Source organism: Bombina bombina, chromosome 9, assembly GCF_027579735.1.
Source record: "Bombina bombina isolate aBomBom1 chromosome 9, aBomBom1.pri, whole genome shotgun sequence".
Classification (NCBI taxonomy): domain Eukaryota; kingdom Metazoa; phylum Chordata; class Amphibia; order Anura; family Bombinatoridae; genus Bombina; species Bombina bombina.
Window position 1 is genome coordinate 213,298,114 of NC_069507.1, and position 16,446 is coordinate 213,314,559.

Consider the following 16,446-nt stretch of genomic DNA (forward strand, 5'->3'; position numbering starts at 1 on the left):
AACACAGTCAAACACACTGTCACAGGTCTGCTGTGACTGATTACTTCCCTCAAAATGATTTTTGAAATCCCCTGAGCTCTCTAGAGACGTCCTGGATCATGGAGGAAGAAGCAGGAAGACTGACTGAATTTTTAGTGCGCAAAAAAGCGCTACAATAGGCCCCTCCCACTCATATTACAACAGTGGGAAACCTCAGTTAACTGTTTCTATGCAGAAATATACGACAGCCATGTGGAAAAATTCATGCCCCAATAAGTTTTATCACCAATGTACCTCACAAAAAACCGATTAACATGTCAGTAAACGTTTTAAAACATCAATTTTAAAGGTTATGTATTGTTATAGATAAGCCTGCTACCAGTCGCTACTACTGCAGTTAAGGCTCATACATTACTTCAGTATTAACAGCATTTTCTTAGTCAAATTCCATTCCTTAGAAAATTACTTTACTGCACATATATTCATCAGCCTGATACCAGTCGCTACTACTGCATTTAAGGCTGTACTTACATTACATCGGTATCAGCAGTATTTTCTTAGTCAATTCCATTCCTTAGAAAAATATTTACTGCACATACCTTATTTGCAGGAAACCCCGCATGCTATTCCCCTTCTGAAGTTACCCCACTCCTCAGAATGTGCGAGAACAGCCAGTGGATCTTAGTTACTTCTGCTAAGATCATAGAAAACGCAGGCAGATTCTTCTTCTAAATACTGCCTGAGAGAAAAAACAGCACACTCCGGTGCCATTTAAAAATAACAAACTTTTGATTGAAGAAGTAATTAAATATAAAAAACTCCACACTCCTCTCACGACCTTCCTTCTATGTTGAGGGTTGCAAGAGAATGACTGGATATGACATGTGAGGGGAGGAGCTATATAGCAGCTCTGCTTGGGTGATCCTCTTGCAACTTCCTGTTGGGAAGGGAATATATCCCATAAGTAATGGATGACCCGTGGACTGAATACACTTAACAAGAGAAATTATTACTAGAAATAGAACCTTCCAATTCAATAAATGAAAGTCTAGGCTGTGCATAGTTCAAAAGGGAGGGACCTGAAACACTCTTAAGACCAAATAGAGACTCCATGGTGGAGTTGCAAGTCTAATGACAGGTTTGATCCAGGTCAGAGCCTGGACAAAAAAACAGAATTTATGTTTACCTGATAAATTTCTTTCTCCAACGGTGTGTCCGGTCCACGGCGTCATCCTTACTTGTGGGATATTCTCTTCCCCAACAGGAAATGGCAAAGAGCCCAGCAAAGCTGGTCACATGATCCCTCCTAGGCTCCGCCTACCCCAGTCATTCGACCGACGTTAAGGAGGAATAATAGCATAGGAGAAACCATATGGTACCGTGGTGACTGTAGTTAAAGAAAATAAATTATCAGACCTGATTAAAAAACCCGGGCGGGCCGTGGACCGGACACACCGTTGGAGAAAGAAATTTATCAGGTAAACATAAATTCTGTTTTCTCCAACATAGGTGTGTCCGGTCCACGGCGTCATCCTTACTTGTGGGAACCAATACCAAAGCTTTAGGACACGGATGAAGGGAGGGAGCAAATCAGGTCACCTAAATGGAAGGCACCACGGCTTGCAAAACCTTTCTCCCAAAAATAGCCTCAGAAGAAGCAAAAGTATCAAACTTGTAAAATTTGGTAAAAGTGTGCAGTGAAGACCAAGTCGCTGCCCTACATATCTGATCAACAGAAGCCTCGTTCTTGAAGGCCCATGTGGAAGCCACAGCCCTAGTGGAATGAGCTGTGATTCTTTCGGGAGGCTGCCGTCCGGCAGTCTCGTAAGCCAATCTGATGATGCTTTTAATCCAAAAAGAGAGAGAGGTAGAAGTTGCTTTTTGACCTCTCCTTTTACCTGAATAAACAACAAACAAGGAAGATGTTTGTCTAAAATCCTTTGTAGCATCTAAATAGAATTTTAGAGCGCGAACAACATCCAAATTGTGCAACAAGCGTTCCTTCTTTGAAACTGGTTTCGGACACAGAGAAGGTACGATAATCTCCTGGTTAATGTTTTTGTTAGAAACAACTTTTGGAAGAAAACCAGGTTTAGTACGTAAAACCACCTTATCTGCATGGAACACCAGATAAGGAGGAGAACACTGCAGAGCAGATAATTCTGAAACTCTTCTAGCAGAAGAAATTGCAACTAAAAACAAAACTTTCCAAGATAATAACTTAATATCAACGGAATGTAAGGGTTCAAACGGAACCCCCTGAAGAACTGAAAGAACTAAATTGAGACTCCAAGGAGGAGTCAAAGGTTTGTAAACAGGCTTGATTCTAACCAGAGCCTGAACAAAGGCTTGAACATCTGGCACAGCTGCCAGTTTTTTGTGAAGTAACACCGACAAGGCAGAAATCTGTCCCTTCAGGGAACTTGCCGATAATCCTTTTTCCAATCCTTCTTGAAGGAAGGATAGAATCCTAGGAATCTTAACCTTGTCCCAAGGGAATCCTTTAGATTCACACCAACAGATATATTTTTTCCAAATTTTGTGGTAAATCTTTCTAGTTACAGGCTTTCTGGCCTGAACAAGAGTATCGATAACAGAATCTGAGAAACCTCGCTTCGATAAAATCAAGCGTTCAATCTCCAAGCAGTCAGCTGGAGTGAAACCAGATTCGGATGTTCGAACGGACCCTGAACAAGAAGGTCTCGTCTCAAAGGTAGCTTCCAAGGTGGAGCCGATGACATATTCACCAGATCTGCATACCAAGTCCTGCGTGGCCACGCAGGAGCTATCAAGATCACCGACGCCCTCTCCTGATTGATCCTGGCTACCAGCCTGGGGATGAGAGGAAACGGCGGGAACACATAAGCTAGTTTGAAGGTCCAAGGTGCTACTAGTGCATCCACTAGAGCCGCCTTGGGATCCCTGGATCTGGACCCGTAGCAAGGAACTTTGAAGTTCTGACGAGAGGCCATCAGATCCATGTCTGGAATGCCCCATAGTTGAGTGACTTGGGCAAAGATTTCCGGATGGAGTTCCCACTCCCCCGGATGCAATGTCTGACGACTCAGAAAATCCGCTTCCCAATTTTCCACTCCCGGGATGTGGATAGCAGACAGGTGGCAGGAGTGAGACTCCGCCCATAGAATAATCTTGGTCACTTCTTCCATCGCTAGGGAACTCCTTGTTCCCCCCTGATGGTTGATGTACGCAACAGTCGTCATGTTGTCTGATTGAAACCGTATGAACTTGGTCCTCGCTAACTGAGGCCAAGCCTTGAGAGCATTGAATATCGCTCTCAGTTCCAGAATATTTATCGGTAGAAGAGATTCTTCCCGAGACCAAAGACCCTGAGCTTTCAGGGATCCCCAGACCGCGCCCCAGCCCATCAGACTGGCGTCGGTCGTGACAATGACCCACTCTGGTCTGCGGAATGTCATCCCTCGTGACAGGTTGTCCAGGGACAGCCACCAACGGAGTGAGTCTCTGGTCCTCTGATTTACTTGTATCTTTGGAGACAAGTCTGTATAGTCCCCATTCCACTGACTGAGCATGCACAGTTGTAATGGTCTTAGATGAATGCGCGCAAAAGGAACTATGTCCATTGCCGCTACCATCAACCCGATCACTTCCATGCACTGAGCTACGGAAGGAAGAGGAACGGAATGAAGAATTCGACAAGAGTCCAGAAGTTTTGTCTTTCTGGCCTCTGTTAGAAAAATCCTCATTTCTGAGGAGTCTATAATTGTTCCCAAGAAGGGAACCCTTGTTGACGGGGATAGAGAACTCTTTTCCACGTTCACTTTCCAGCCGTGAGATCTGAGAAAGGCCAGGACGATGTCCGTGTGAGCCTTTGCTCGAGGGAGGGACGACGCTTGAATCAGAATGTCGTCCAGGTAAGGTACTACTGCAATGCCCCTTGGTCTTAGCACCGCTAGAAGGGACCCTAGTACCTTTGTGAAAATCCTTGGAGCAGTGGCTAATCCGAAAGGAAGCGCCACGAACTGGTAATGTTTGTCCAGGAATGCAAACCTTAGGAACCGATGATGTTCCTTGTGGATAGGAATATGTAGATACGCATCCTTTAAATCCACCGTGGTCATGAATTGACCTTCCTGGATGGAAGGAAGGATAGTTCGAATGGTTTCCATCTTGAACGATGGGACCTTGAGAAATTTGTTTAAGATCTTGAGATCTAGGATTGGTCTGAACGTTCCCTCTTTTTTGGGAACTATGAACAGATTGGAGTAGAACCCCATCCCTTGTTCTCTCAATGGAACAGGATGAATCACTCCCATTTTTAACAGGTCTTCTACACAATGTAAGAACGCCTGTCTTTTTATGTGGTCTGAAGACAACTGAGACCTGTGGAACCTCCCCCTTGGGGGAAGTCCCTTGAATTCCAGAAGATAACCCTGGGAGACTATTTCTAGCGCCCAAGGATCCAGAACATCTCTTGCCCAAGCCTGAGCGAAGAGAGAGAGTCTGCCCCCCACCAGATCCGGTCCCGGATCGGGGGCCAATATTTCATGCTGTCTTGGTAGCAGTGGCAGGTTTCTTGGCCTGCTTTCCCTTGTTCCAGCCTTGCATTGGTCTCCAAGCTGGCTTGGCCTGAGAAGTATTACCCTCTTGCTTAGAGGACGTAGCACCTTGGGCTGGTCCGTTTTTACGAAAGGGACGAAAATTAGGTCTATTTTTTGCCTTGAAAGGCCGATCCTGAGGAAGGGCATGGCCCTTACCCCCAGTGATATCAGAGATAATCTCTTTCAAGTCAGGACCAAACAGCGTTTTCCCCTTGAAAGGAATGTTTAGTAGCTTGTTCTTGGAAGACGCATCAGCCGACCAAGATTTCAACCAAAGCGCTCTGCGCGCCACAATAGCAAACCCAGAATTCATAGCCGCTAACTTAGCCAATTGCAAAGAGGCGTCTAGAGTGAAAGAATTAGCCAATTTGAGAGCATTGACTCTGTCCATAATCTCCTCATAAGGAGGAGAGTCACTATCGAGCACCTTAATCAGTTCATCAAACCAGAAATATGCGGCTGTAGTGACAGGGACAATGCATGAAATGGGTTGTAGAAGGTAACCCTGCTGAACAAACATCTTTTTAAGCAAACCTTCTAATTTTTTATCCATAGGATCTTTGAAAGCACAACTATCCTCTATGGGAATAGTGGTGCGTTTGTTTAAAGTAGAAACCGCTCCCTCGACCTTGGGGACTGACTGCCATAAGTCCTTTCTGGGGTCGACCATAGGAAACAATTTTTTAAATATGGGGGGAGGGACGAAAGGAATACCGGGCCTTTCCCATTCTTTATTAACAATGTCCGCCACCCGCTTGGGTATAGGAAAAGCTTCTGGGAGCCCCGGCACCTCTAGGAACTTGTCCATTTTACATAGTTTCTCTGGGATGACCAAATTTTCACAATCATCCAGAGTGGATAATACCTCCTTAAGCAAAATGCGGAGATGTTCCAATTTAAATTTAAAAGTAATCACATCAGATTCAGCCTGCTGAGAAATGTTCCCTAAATCAGTAATTTCTCCCTCAGACAAAACCTCCCTGGCCCCCTCAGATTGGGTTAGGGGCCCTTCAGAGATATTAATATCAGCGTCGTCATGCTCTTCAGTAACTAAAACAGAGCATCCACGCTTACGCTGACAAGGGTTCATTTTGGCTAAAATGTTTTTGACAGAATTATCCATTACAGCCGTTAATTGTTGCATAGTAAGGAGTATTGGCGCGCTAGATGTACTAGGGGCCTCCTGAGTGGGCAAGACTCGTGTAGACGAAGGAGGGAATGATGCAGTACCATGCTTACTCCCCTCACTTGAGGAATCATCTTGGGCATCATTGTCATTATCACATAAATCACATTTATTTAAATGAATAGGAATTCTGGCTTCCCCACATTCAGAACACAGTCTATCTGGTAGTTCAGACATGTTAAACAGGCATAAACTTGATAAGAAAGTACAAAAAACGTTTTGAAATAAAACCGTTACTGTCACTTTAAATTTTAAACTGAACACACTTTATTACTGCAATTGCGAAAAAACATGAAGGAATTGTTCAAAATTCACCAAACTTTCACCACAGTGTCTTAAAGCCTTGAAAATATTGCACACCAATTTTGGAAGCTTTAACCCTTAAAATAACGGAACCGGAGCCGTTTTAAGCTTTAACCCCTTTACAGTCCCTGGTATCTGCTTTGCTGAGACCCAACCAAACCCAAAGGGGAATACGATACCAAATGACGCCTTCAGAAGTCTTTTATAAGTATCAGAGCTCCTCTCACATGCGACTGCATGCCATGCCTCTCAAAAACAAGTGCGCAACACCGGCGCGAAAATGAGACTCTGCCTATGCTTTGGGAAAGCCCCTAAAGAATAAGGTGTCTAAAACAGTGCCTGCCGATATTATTATATCAAAATACCCAGAATAAATGATTCCTCAAGGCTAAATAAGTGTTAATATCAATCGATTTAGCCCAAAAAAGGTCTACAGTCTAAATAAGCCCTTGTGAAGCCCTTATTTACAATCGTAATAAACATGGCTTACCGGATCCCATAGGGAAAATGACAGCTTCCAGCATTACATCGTCTTGTTAGAATGTGTCATACCTCAAGCAGCAAAGGACTGCAAACTGTTCCCCCAACTGAAGTTAATTGCTCTCAACAGTCCTGTGTGGAACAGCCATGGATTTTAGTTACGGTTGCTAAAATCATTTTCCTCATACAAACAGAATTCTTCATCTCTTTTCTGTTTCTGAGTAAATAGTACGTACCAGCACTATTTGAAAATAACAAACTCTTGATTGAATAATGAAAAACTACAGTTAAACACTAAAAAACTCTAAGCCATCTCCGTGGAGATGTTGCCTGTACAACGGCAAAGAGAATGACTGGGGTAGGCGGAGCCTAGGAGGGATCATGTGACCAGCTTTGCTGGGCTCTTTGCCATTTCCTGTTGGGGAAGAGAATATCCCACAAGTAAGGATGACGCCGTGGACCGGACACACCTATGTTGGAGAAAATACTGCATATGCGCAATTTTGGCAATGTTCCTGCTGAGCAGCACTAATAAGGCAAAACAACTGTTGCTTAAGAGAGCTGTTAAGCCCTTTACCAAACCATCCTAGAGAAACTCCAGAATTCTAGGAATCCCAATAAAAATTCCTAGTAGCACACGAAGTCAGATAAGTCTTCTAGAAATTATGATAATTAAATCTAGTAACAGGTTTCCTTGTTTGAATCCAGGTGTCAAGAACCTTGTCAGACAAGCCTCCATTAAATAAAATCATGCATCCAATCGCCAGGATACCAAACTCCAAGGTCTGTTAATCAAGATGAAAGAACTGAACTACACTATATGGCCAAAGTATGAACACCTGACCATCACACCTATATGAGCTTGCTGAACTTCCCATCCCCCCCAAAACTCTCAATATCTCATGATTTAAGAAAATCTCTTGATTTAAGGACCATTACCTTGGTTGATGCCTCTGGAGATGGGAGGCAGCCTTTCTAAGTTGACAAACTATAATTCAGGTCTACAGTTGACAAACTTTATTTCCTGCACTACAGGGAAAATAGTGTGAAGAGTGCATAGTCATGCCATCTTTAAGCTTAGCACCATAAGGAATTTGCTTAGGGACCTCTGACCCAAAATGTGAAAAAAATGTCCCCTCCTTTTTGGAAACCACAAACAAGTAGAAACCCTGAACCTGTATCTATGCAATAGTAGATCTAGGAGACAGCAAGTCAGCAAACCAAGACATTGGCAAAACGCACTCTTTGTATTTATGTAAACCATGTCCTCTGCTGCATCACAAATAAAGTGCATGTGCGCATGTACGAAACGCGTCAGATCAGAGGGAGTAGCCTGATGAATTGTGTGCCCTAATACAAATAAACCTTGATGTTGATTGGCATTATAGATTGTTTCCTTTGTTGCTGCCTTTGCATCACAAATCAAAGATGTTGGTAACCTTTACTAGCTTCACATAATTCCGGATCTTCAATGGATGCAACCTTAGCAATGTTATCACACTGCACAGATATGGCTGCCAATATGCAAGCCATTCTGACACTAAGCCAAAAAAAAAAACAAAAAAAAAAAACCTGTCAGCTGAAAGGAGTGTCTATGGAAGCCTTCAAGCTTTCTGCCCATTGGATATTTGAAGGAAGTTCTATTCTCTAAGGAATACGTCTATCTGGCTTACGTGGCGATAGCTCCACCTTCCTTAGAGATGGTTTCCCGCACTTACAAGTTAAAGTCTGGCAAAGGAATCAAAGCCTTAAAATTTGCAGTTTAGGTAAGTAGCAGGTGGTAGTCTGTTTTGGGACAGGCTTAAATAATCTATCCATCACCTGCTCATGAGCAGTGAACCTTCACTCTAAGCACATATTTGCATTTGGCTGGGGTAAGCATAGCAGCCATCAGTCCAGCCATAGCAGAATGGATATATTCTTCTAATTTAAAGGACAACAGAGCAGAGTCCCTTGAGGGTCCAGGCTGTTGAGTATGAACCCATGGACACCTTGAGCAGTGTGTAATGCAGATACCCCCTAAGATTTTTAGTACACTCAGTACATAAATTACACAGTTGAGAGGTAGCTTACACACTCACAACTTTGAGTAGCAAATAAAGATAAGCAGGGCTGATTTGATCAGTAGATCTGCCCTTAATCCCAGCAGTCTAGGGACATGAATAGCTACATAAAATGGAAAATATAAAAATAGTAAAGCAAGTTTGGCACTATACACAAAGACTCTTGGGGGGGGGGGGGGGGTTAGAAAAATGATGACCCAGACACTAGCACTTAAATTGTTTTTAATCAGGTCTCAAATTAAACACAACACACCCAAATATAAAGCATTAAGTAAATGCTAGATGTTCTTACCACCACCAACACAGCTCCAAAGGAGCTTAGAAACACCTAGTTCCAGACACAAATTTGATATCCTGCAACGTATTGGGAATCTGCAAAAAAAAAAAAGTATTTTGAGGAAGCAGGAGTTTTGTTGAGAAGATGGAGAATATTGTAGTAGGTGCAAGTGCTAGCTCTATGAGGCTGTTTGGATCTCTAGGAGGGCTGCTATTCCCCTTATCCATCATTCTCCACTGTATCTCCTATTGTTCTCTTCACTGACTTTCCTTTTCCCCCTTTTCTGTCTAGACCATTCTTTTAATGTTCCTACTAATATTGACCTGTGTTATGCATCATCATATATATTCAGAATTGGACTCAAGGACTATTTTGCTCATTTATCCTTTATCCCTGAGGGTCTTTGTCTAATTATCTCAGCCATCTCCCCCAATATTGATGCAGTGATTGCATCTCCTTTCTACATAAATTGCAAGGTTTAGAAATGTTAAAAAGTTGTGAGATTACAGTGTGGGTGACAGAGAAGGCTGTGCATACAAATACAAGTACTACTAGACAGTATTCATTTTTTTCTCTGAATGTGCCTTAAAACTTGCCAAAAATGCCTGAATTAGTGTGTGGCATCATCAGGCCATGTGGACACTATATATGTGTAGATGTTAAGGGAATAGTCAGTGGAAGAGTTATTTGTTTTTTTTTAACTCACCTTTTAACCTTAATCTACCTTGCATTATCCCAACAGCTGTCTGTATTGCATAGAAGGCACATCCAAAAAAGTGCAATTACACTTCAAATGATCTATGTAGGAGCAGCTCCCCATAGGCCAGAGGAATGTCTGATAAATCTGCATTTCACCTAAAACATTCCCACAATAGGAGATTTCTCACTGCCCAGCTGAACTCCTTTGTTGTCCCTCTGGCCAGAAAGCACTCATGAGAAATGGTTCTCAGACACCTATCAATCAATGTGAAAACATCCTTGTTTCAAGGATTAGCCTTAGAGTAATATGTAGATGTATTTTTTTTTTAAATGGGTGCTGCTGCAATGCTCTTATGCTGAGGACAACTGGATATAAAACAGGCAATGAAAGAGTACGCAAACAAGACTGCATGAAAAACGGTTAAAGGAACATGAAACCCAAAATTTGCACGTCTGAAACACTATATGGCAAAAAAAGTGCTAAAATCTAGTGCTCTTGTGAAACTGCTGCAGACACATGTATGTTCCTGAGCTTACTACCATACTTTTCAACAAAATATACCAAGAGAACGGAGACATTTGATAAAATTAAAAAGGAAAGTTCTTTGAAATTACATGCGCTGTCTGAATCATTAAAGAAAAATTTGGGGTGTCATGTCCCTTTGACCCTTTTGATGTTAAGCCTTTTCACATCCTTGTACTAAGCAGATTTTGAGCTTTTTTTCTTTGTTGGTTACATTTAAACATAATGTCATAAGAATATACAAATATTATAGTTAGAATTTTAATGCAGGTGAGAAGGCCGCAACAAAAATGTTACCCCCCTCACTATTTTTGTTATGATTTCAGTAAATAATATTGCAAATCGCCAGGTGACCACTGCTGCTACTCTACTGTTATCAATGATATTTAATGTTGCATGGGGGGGTTCATACAGGCTTTTGGGGGTTGTAATAAGAACTAGAGGAAACCCTTGTGTCATAAAAGAACTAAAAGCACTTTTTGCCAGGTGATTGCTGTCACCACAGTGATCACTTGGATATACAGTGAAACTGTACATTTTTAATGGGACCCATCCACTATAAAATAAAACTTTGTGACGTTAAACATTTTTGATGTTTTATTGTATGTCCCTAAAGCTACACTTAACTGTAAAACCTTATCTAGCATTTTTTTTTTTAATGGGATAATTGTTACTTTTCAAGATCCCTACCATTTCAAAGGGCAGGATATTCTCTTTCAAACTTGGGGACTTGATCATCTATAGCTTGTAAGGGAGCGGTGATCAAGGGGTTTAAATCCATGCTACAGTGGCACCACCCCTTTGTGACATCATCCCACTTGTAGCAACACTAACGGCACTCCCATTCATACCTTGGGAGTACCGCCCAGTATTCCACCAATGATACCTGGTCTGTAGTAAGGGGGATCGCCGAAAACAGATTTTGATCGGCGATCCCACTTGCAAGACAAAAATACCTTGTCATGTGCATCAAAGCAGTTAAAGTAACTAACAGGGATTCCCCATCACCTTGTTTCCACAAACTAATTCTTATTAATCGGTCGGGGAAAACCTAAGTTCCAACACAGAGGCACTCACTCCACCAAACAGTAAATTCTGATTAATGGGCTGTTTCAATAAATGTCTAGGTTAAAAATATAAATTAATTCATATACAAAGCTAAAAAATTTTTTTTTTTAGAATCAGACCCTGGGAGGTAAAAATTAAAACCTGCAAAACTAATACATTTGTTTTTGTTCTGTATTTTTTTAAGATGTAACACAGCAGTGTTGTTTATAAAGACACAAGCCCTGTGCAGCAGTCACAGTACTTTTAAACTGACATAATGCAATGATACAAGGATTTAATGCATTAGAGCATTTCATTTTTGCACAAATTCTAGCCGGTAATGACTTGTTTAACTCTGGTTACATGTGTATACCACTTCTGATTGGCTCATTAGCTATGTCCTGCTCAGAAGCAGAGATGCATGGAGGCTCTGTAGCAAAAACTAAAAGGGACATGTTACCTATGTGCTAAATAACAAATGTGATGAAATATCTGTATAAAGCTGAATAGGAAATATCACAAACATCTCTATAAAAAAAAAAAAAAAAGTAAAACCTTTCCTTAAAATTTCATCTCACCAGAATAAGTGTTCAAATGGCCAATCAGCATAATTAGTGTTGAATTCACATTTTGTTTCACAGTAATATCTTGAGATTTCACCATAATCTCGCACAATTTCATAATAAACTTCCTTAAACTGTGGAGGGAAATAAAGTGACGGTGCTTGCACATGCTTAATGAATGCTTCATGGCAAGTCCTGGGACAAGCACCCTAATTGGGTGTTGACAATCCCTTCACAATGGGATGTGGCGAATGAGGAAACTGAGGTAAATCATTTTTATTTTTTTACATAGAGATGTTCAAGTGATTTTCTAGTCGGATTTTTACAGATCACTTTTTAAGTGCTTCAACATTTGGGAACATGACCCTTTAAAACCCTGCGAAGAGGTTAAACACAGTTATGCACAGTTACCAGTGAGCATTTGTGCAATAATGTGCTAATATGAAATTCAGTATTTTATTATTATTACAATTAAGTCATTTAAAGATGCTTGTAAAAGTGTAGGGATTGTTTGCTGTTTTATCACCCGTACAGTATACAGAACACATTTGAGATAGTGTTAAGGAGAACCAAAAAATACAGACATTACAGCAGGTGGTTTCACAGCAAGACCATGTATTTGTGTCACATTCGCAATCAATTCCAAGCTGGAAAACTGCACACAATTGCTTTATAACCTAATTCCTGCATATAAGGAGTGGAGGGGAATATGTGTGTTTTAAATAAATATGTTAAGTAATCTGAAAGGGGGGAAAAAAAGGGGGGGGGGGAATGAACCATGAGAGCAGACAGACGTGATGGGTGAACAAATACAAAGTCTCTTCCTATCTTCTTTCACTTAATCTTTTGCAATTTCATTTAACTGTACAGGGTGTTAACCAAAACAAATTAAAAAACTAAACCGGTCTCAATTTCACACCTGAAACCTTATTTCTTGTTTGTGAGGTGAACTGGGACTAAGCACTTTAAAAGTTCTTCTTACTACCGGTGCATGGAATCCTAAAAATAAAGTATTTAACCCTTCTATTGCTCGGCAAGACCGCTAGGCAGTCCTTTGTAACTGTGCAACATACAGCCCTAGGTCTGTCTAGTAACGCCTGGGTTAAAGAATCATGTGAACAGCTTTAAAAAAAAAGTGAAATAAACAAAGCTTTGAAATAAAACAAAATATCAGGAACTAGGAGTAAAGCAGGAAGTGACAAACCCATTAATCTTTTGGATTGGTCATAGGATTTTGCCATCTAGGTTCTCTCTCCCTTGTTGCAGAACACATGCATTATACGCCAAGATTTACAACCCAGTTAAGGGAGGAGAAGGGGAAAAAAAAGAGAAAAAAATAAAAAACAAAATGTTCAGTCTTGATAATAAAAGGATGTTGTCGCTGGAGCTACAAGTGCTGCTTCCTCAGGGATTGGGCAGACTGGAGAATTCCTCCACACTGCGGGTCCCATACAGACTAGGAAGGGTCCCTTGACTTCAGGTCCAGCTATAACCACACAGTTCAGCCTTTCAACATGCTCTGCATGAACTTCCTCACTCATCCTCATCTTCATCCTCATCCTCACCATCTGACAGTGCTGTACAAGGGCGAATCTGTCGGTAACCATCTAGCCACTTCTCCACCATTTGTGTTACCAAAGGATGGTTGCGGCGGCGGGAGCTCTTTTGCATGGCTACCAGGACACCCCCCTCAGTCACACAACAGTCCAGCCACTCACGCAGAAGCTTTTCTTGCTGGTCCTCATTGCCGAGCTGCAAATGAAATAAAAACAGCAACAATTAATGCCGATGCTTGGTTTTATATCTGACTTTATCTACGTTTCATTAACAGAGAACTTGAACGCCTGAATCAGAAGCCTTTTTTTGTGTGTGAAAATGAAACATAAATATTTCATAGCTGTTTTTCACCTTATCTGACATGATCACATAATGTCAGTTACTGTAATAATATCTTATAAAACAGCTTCAATGGGACGGTCTACTTTTTGTTTGATAAATAACATCATTGGTTAAAAAGGTACATTAAACACTTTGAGATGGTAACATAAAAAGATAAATCGTACATAGAAAAAATACCTCTACAATGTACTTTCATTATTTATTTTGTTCCCTTTTCCTGTAATTCCATTCTGAAATTGTAAGCATTTCAGTTCCTGTTAGAAATGGAAGTGCACAACATTGTTATACACCACACAGCCATTGGCTGCACACTCTACTGACCTATTTATAACTGTCTCTAATTGGCCACAGCAGAGAAAGTAACTTAAGTTACAACATGGCAACTCATATTGTTTTATAGAAACTTTAAAAAAAAAAAAATACATCTACATGTTATTCACAGATTAATCTTTTCTTCGAATACATACATTTTTATCTGACAAATGTATCCCCCCCATTTTCCAGCCCCCTGTATCATGTGACAGACATCAGCCAATCACAGACTAGTATACGTATACCCTGTGAGCTTGTGCAAGTGCTCATTAGGATCTTGTTCCCCTGAAAGTGTGCACATACAAGGACTGCAAAATTTGATAATGGAAGTAAATTGGAAAGTGTCTTAAAACTGCATGCTCTTTCTAAACCATAAAAGTTTATTTTGATTAGAGTGTTCCTTTATGTGTTTAAAGGGACATTAAACCCAATTTTTTTCTTTCATGATTCAGATAGAGATTACCATTTTAAACAACTTTCTAATTTACTGCTATTATCTAATTTGCTTCATTCTCTTGATATTCGTTCCTGAAAAGCATATCTAGATAGGCTCAGTAGCTTCTGATTGGTGGCTGCACATATTAGCTCACCCATGTGCATTGCTATTTCTTTAACAAATTATATCTAAAGAATGAAACAAATTACATAATAGAAGTAAATTGGAATGTTGTTTAAAATTGTATTCTCTGTCTGAATCATGAAATATTTTTGGGGGGTTTAATGTCCCTTTAATTACCCTTTCAGGTAGACAGATTGGATTTGCTCTGTATTGGCTTTTTCTGTGTAGCGGCATCAGCACAGGGATAATAAGCCATAAGTAGCAATGCACTTAGCAGCCACTAGCATTCAGAACTTGTATACAATGCCCTAATTGATGCAAATAGCTTTTCCCGTTACAAATATAGCAATATCCTTTCTACTTTAATTGCTAGCATAAATATATTAACTGGAATTTGCAGTGTTACTTCTTTCTGATTGGGCTAACTTGGAAAGGCTGCTACCATACCTTAAAGAGAGTAGTTTTCAGTGGAAGTGTATGAAAGTAAAGTTAAGAACGTAAAGAAAAGCAACCACCAGCAGTATGTAAACAAAACGAAAAATAACTTACTGGCATCCCCATAGGATACAAAATAAAGTAATTTGTATATTGACAGCCAAGTGTGTTTATCACACTCATGAGATAAAGTTTCTGATGTTCCATGAAGATAGATGGCATAGGTGTATTCAATCATATGCCAGAACTATATGAACTAATACCATCTTTGCATTGTTCATGGTAGTTACCAACACAATAGTAAAAGGGGGACTAATACATTTAAGTAAACATATGGAAAGGTAAACAAATTGATTGCCTTGGAGAGCTGCTTAACAGAGACATCATGAAAGACAAAGCTCTAGATATTTTATTTAAAGGGGTGCTAAAACAGTTACTTTGTCCATTGCATAACAATCACAATCAGAGCTCTGGCTGCAAGTTTCCTCTTGCACTTTTTTTTTTTAGTTTTGACAAAGCAGTAGATAAAGGAAAATCTGAAAATGTATACCCCCCTCCTTAACCCTTTGAGTGCTAAGCATTTTCCCACCTGGGTGCTAAGCTGGATTGTAGGTTTTTTCCTTTTTTATACCTTTGGAAAGGTTAGGCGATTACCTTTCCAATGGTGGGCCTTGGGGGTCTGTAGCTGCTTAGATGCCTGAGATACAGGGTTCTAAGCAGCATGCCCTATTTCCCTATACTGTCTATTGTAAATTTTCAATAAAGTTGTGCGGTGACGTCATCACGTCATTGCTCGTTACGTCACCATGCAAAATGTGAAGCCCCGCCGATGCCCGTCACTATGCAGGCCCGATCGCTGGGGTAGGAGCGGGTGGGAGCCCCCAGATCTCCCTCAAGGTGGGAAAGTGCTAGCGACGGCTCTGAGCCATCGGTAGCACCTGACTGAGACAATTTGCGACGGCTCAGAGCTGTCGTTAGCACTCAAGGGGTTAATAAAGAGATAGAGCATGCTTCTTCATCAGAGGCATCATAGAATGAGTAGTGGGTCACACATCGTAAATAAGATAAGGTTCCATCCAGTATAAGCTGACAATACATTGGTCTGATTTTAAAGCCAATCATCATAATTGAAGGATCTTCTCAAGATGGAGACCTAAGGCCTTCAGCTACAACACATTCCTTCCATCTTTTAAACAATGAGAAGCTTTTTACAAAATGCATTACCCATAATCAACCCAAGCTCTGTAAGACCTTGTAAAATAGACATAAGATCTGATCAGCTGTCTAATATTTACAATATACAATTTTTTTTTACAAACTATTTGTCTACAATACATCATAGAAAAAGGGTGCATAATAATGGCTGGTACATTAAGAATCCTTGGGTTAGACTTAGGGGCTCTTCATTGACAGTTTAAACATTTAATGAGAGCCAATGTACCCTGAACGTCGGCTGTCATTTTCACCGTAAGGGGTTAAACAGAGAGGGCCTCTCAGAATGCACAATATACAAATGCCTCCTGAAATGCGGCATGCAGTAA

At 40.7% G+C, this 16,446-nt stretch overlaps 1 protein-coding gene across 1 annotated transcript in view; it reads right to left on the minus strand.

Moving 5' to 3' along the window:
- Nucleotides 1–8,796: 8,796 nt before the first annotated feature.
- ZRANB1 (zinc finger RANBP2-type containing 1) overlaps nt 8,797–16,446 on the minus strand; it is a gene marked incomplete in the record, with an annotated part of 187,990 nt that continues 180,340 nt past the window's right edge. Inside the window, 1 exon segment of the mRNA XM_053692602.1 lies at nt 8,797–13,452. Coding sequence (XP_053548577.1) covers nt 13,234–13,452 — 219 coding nt within the window.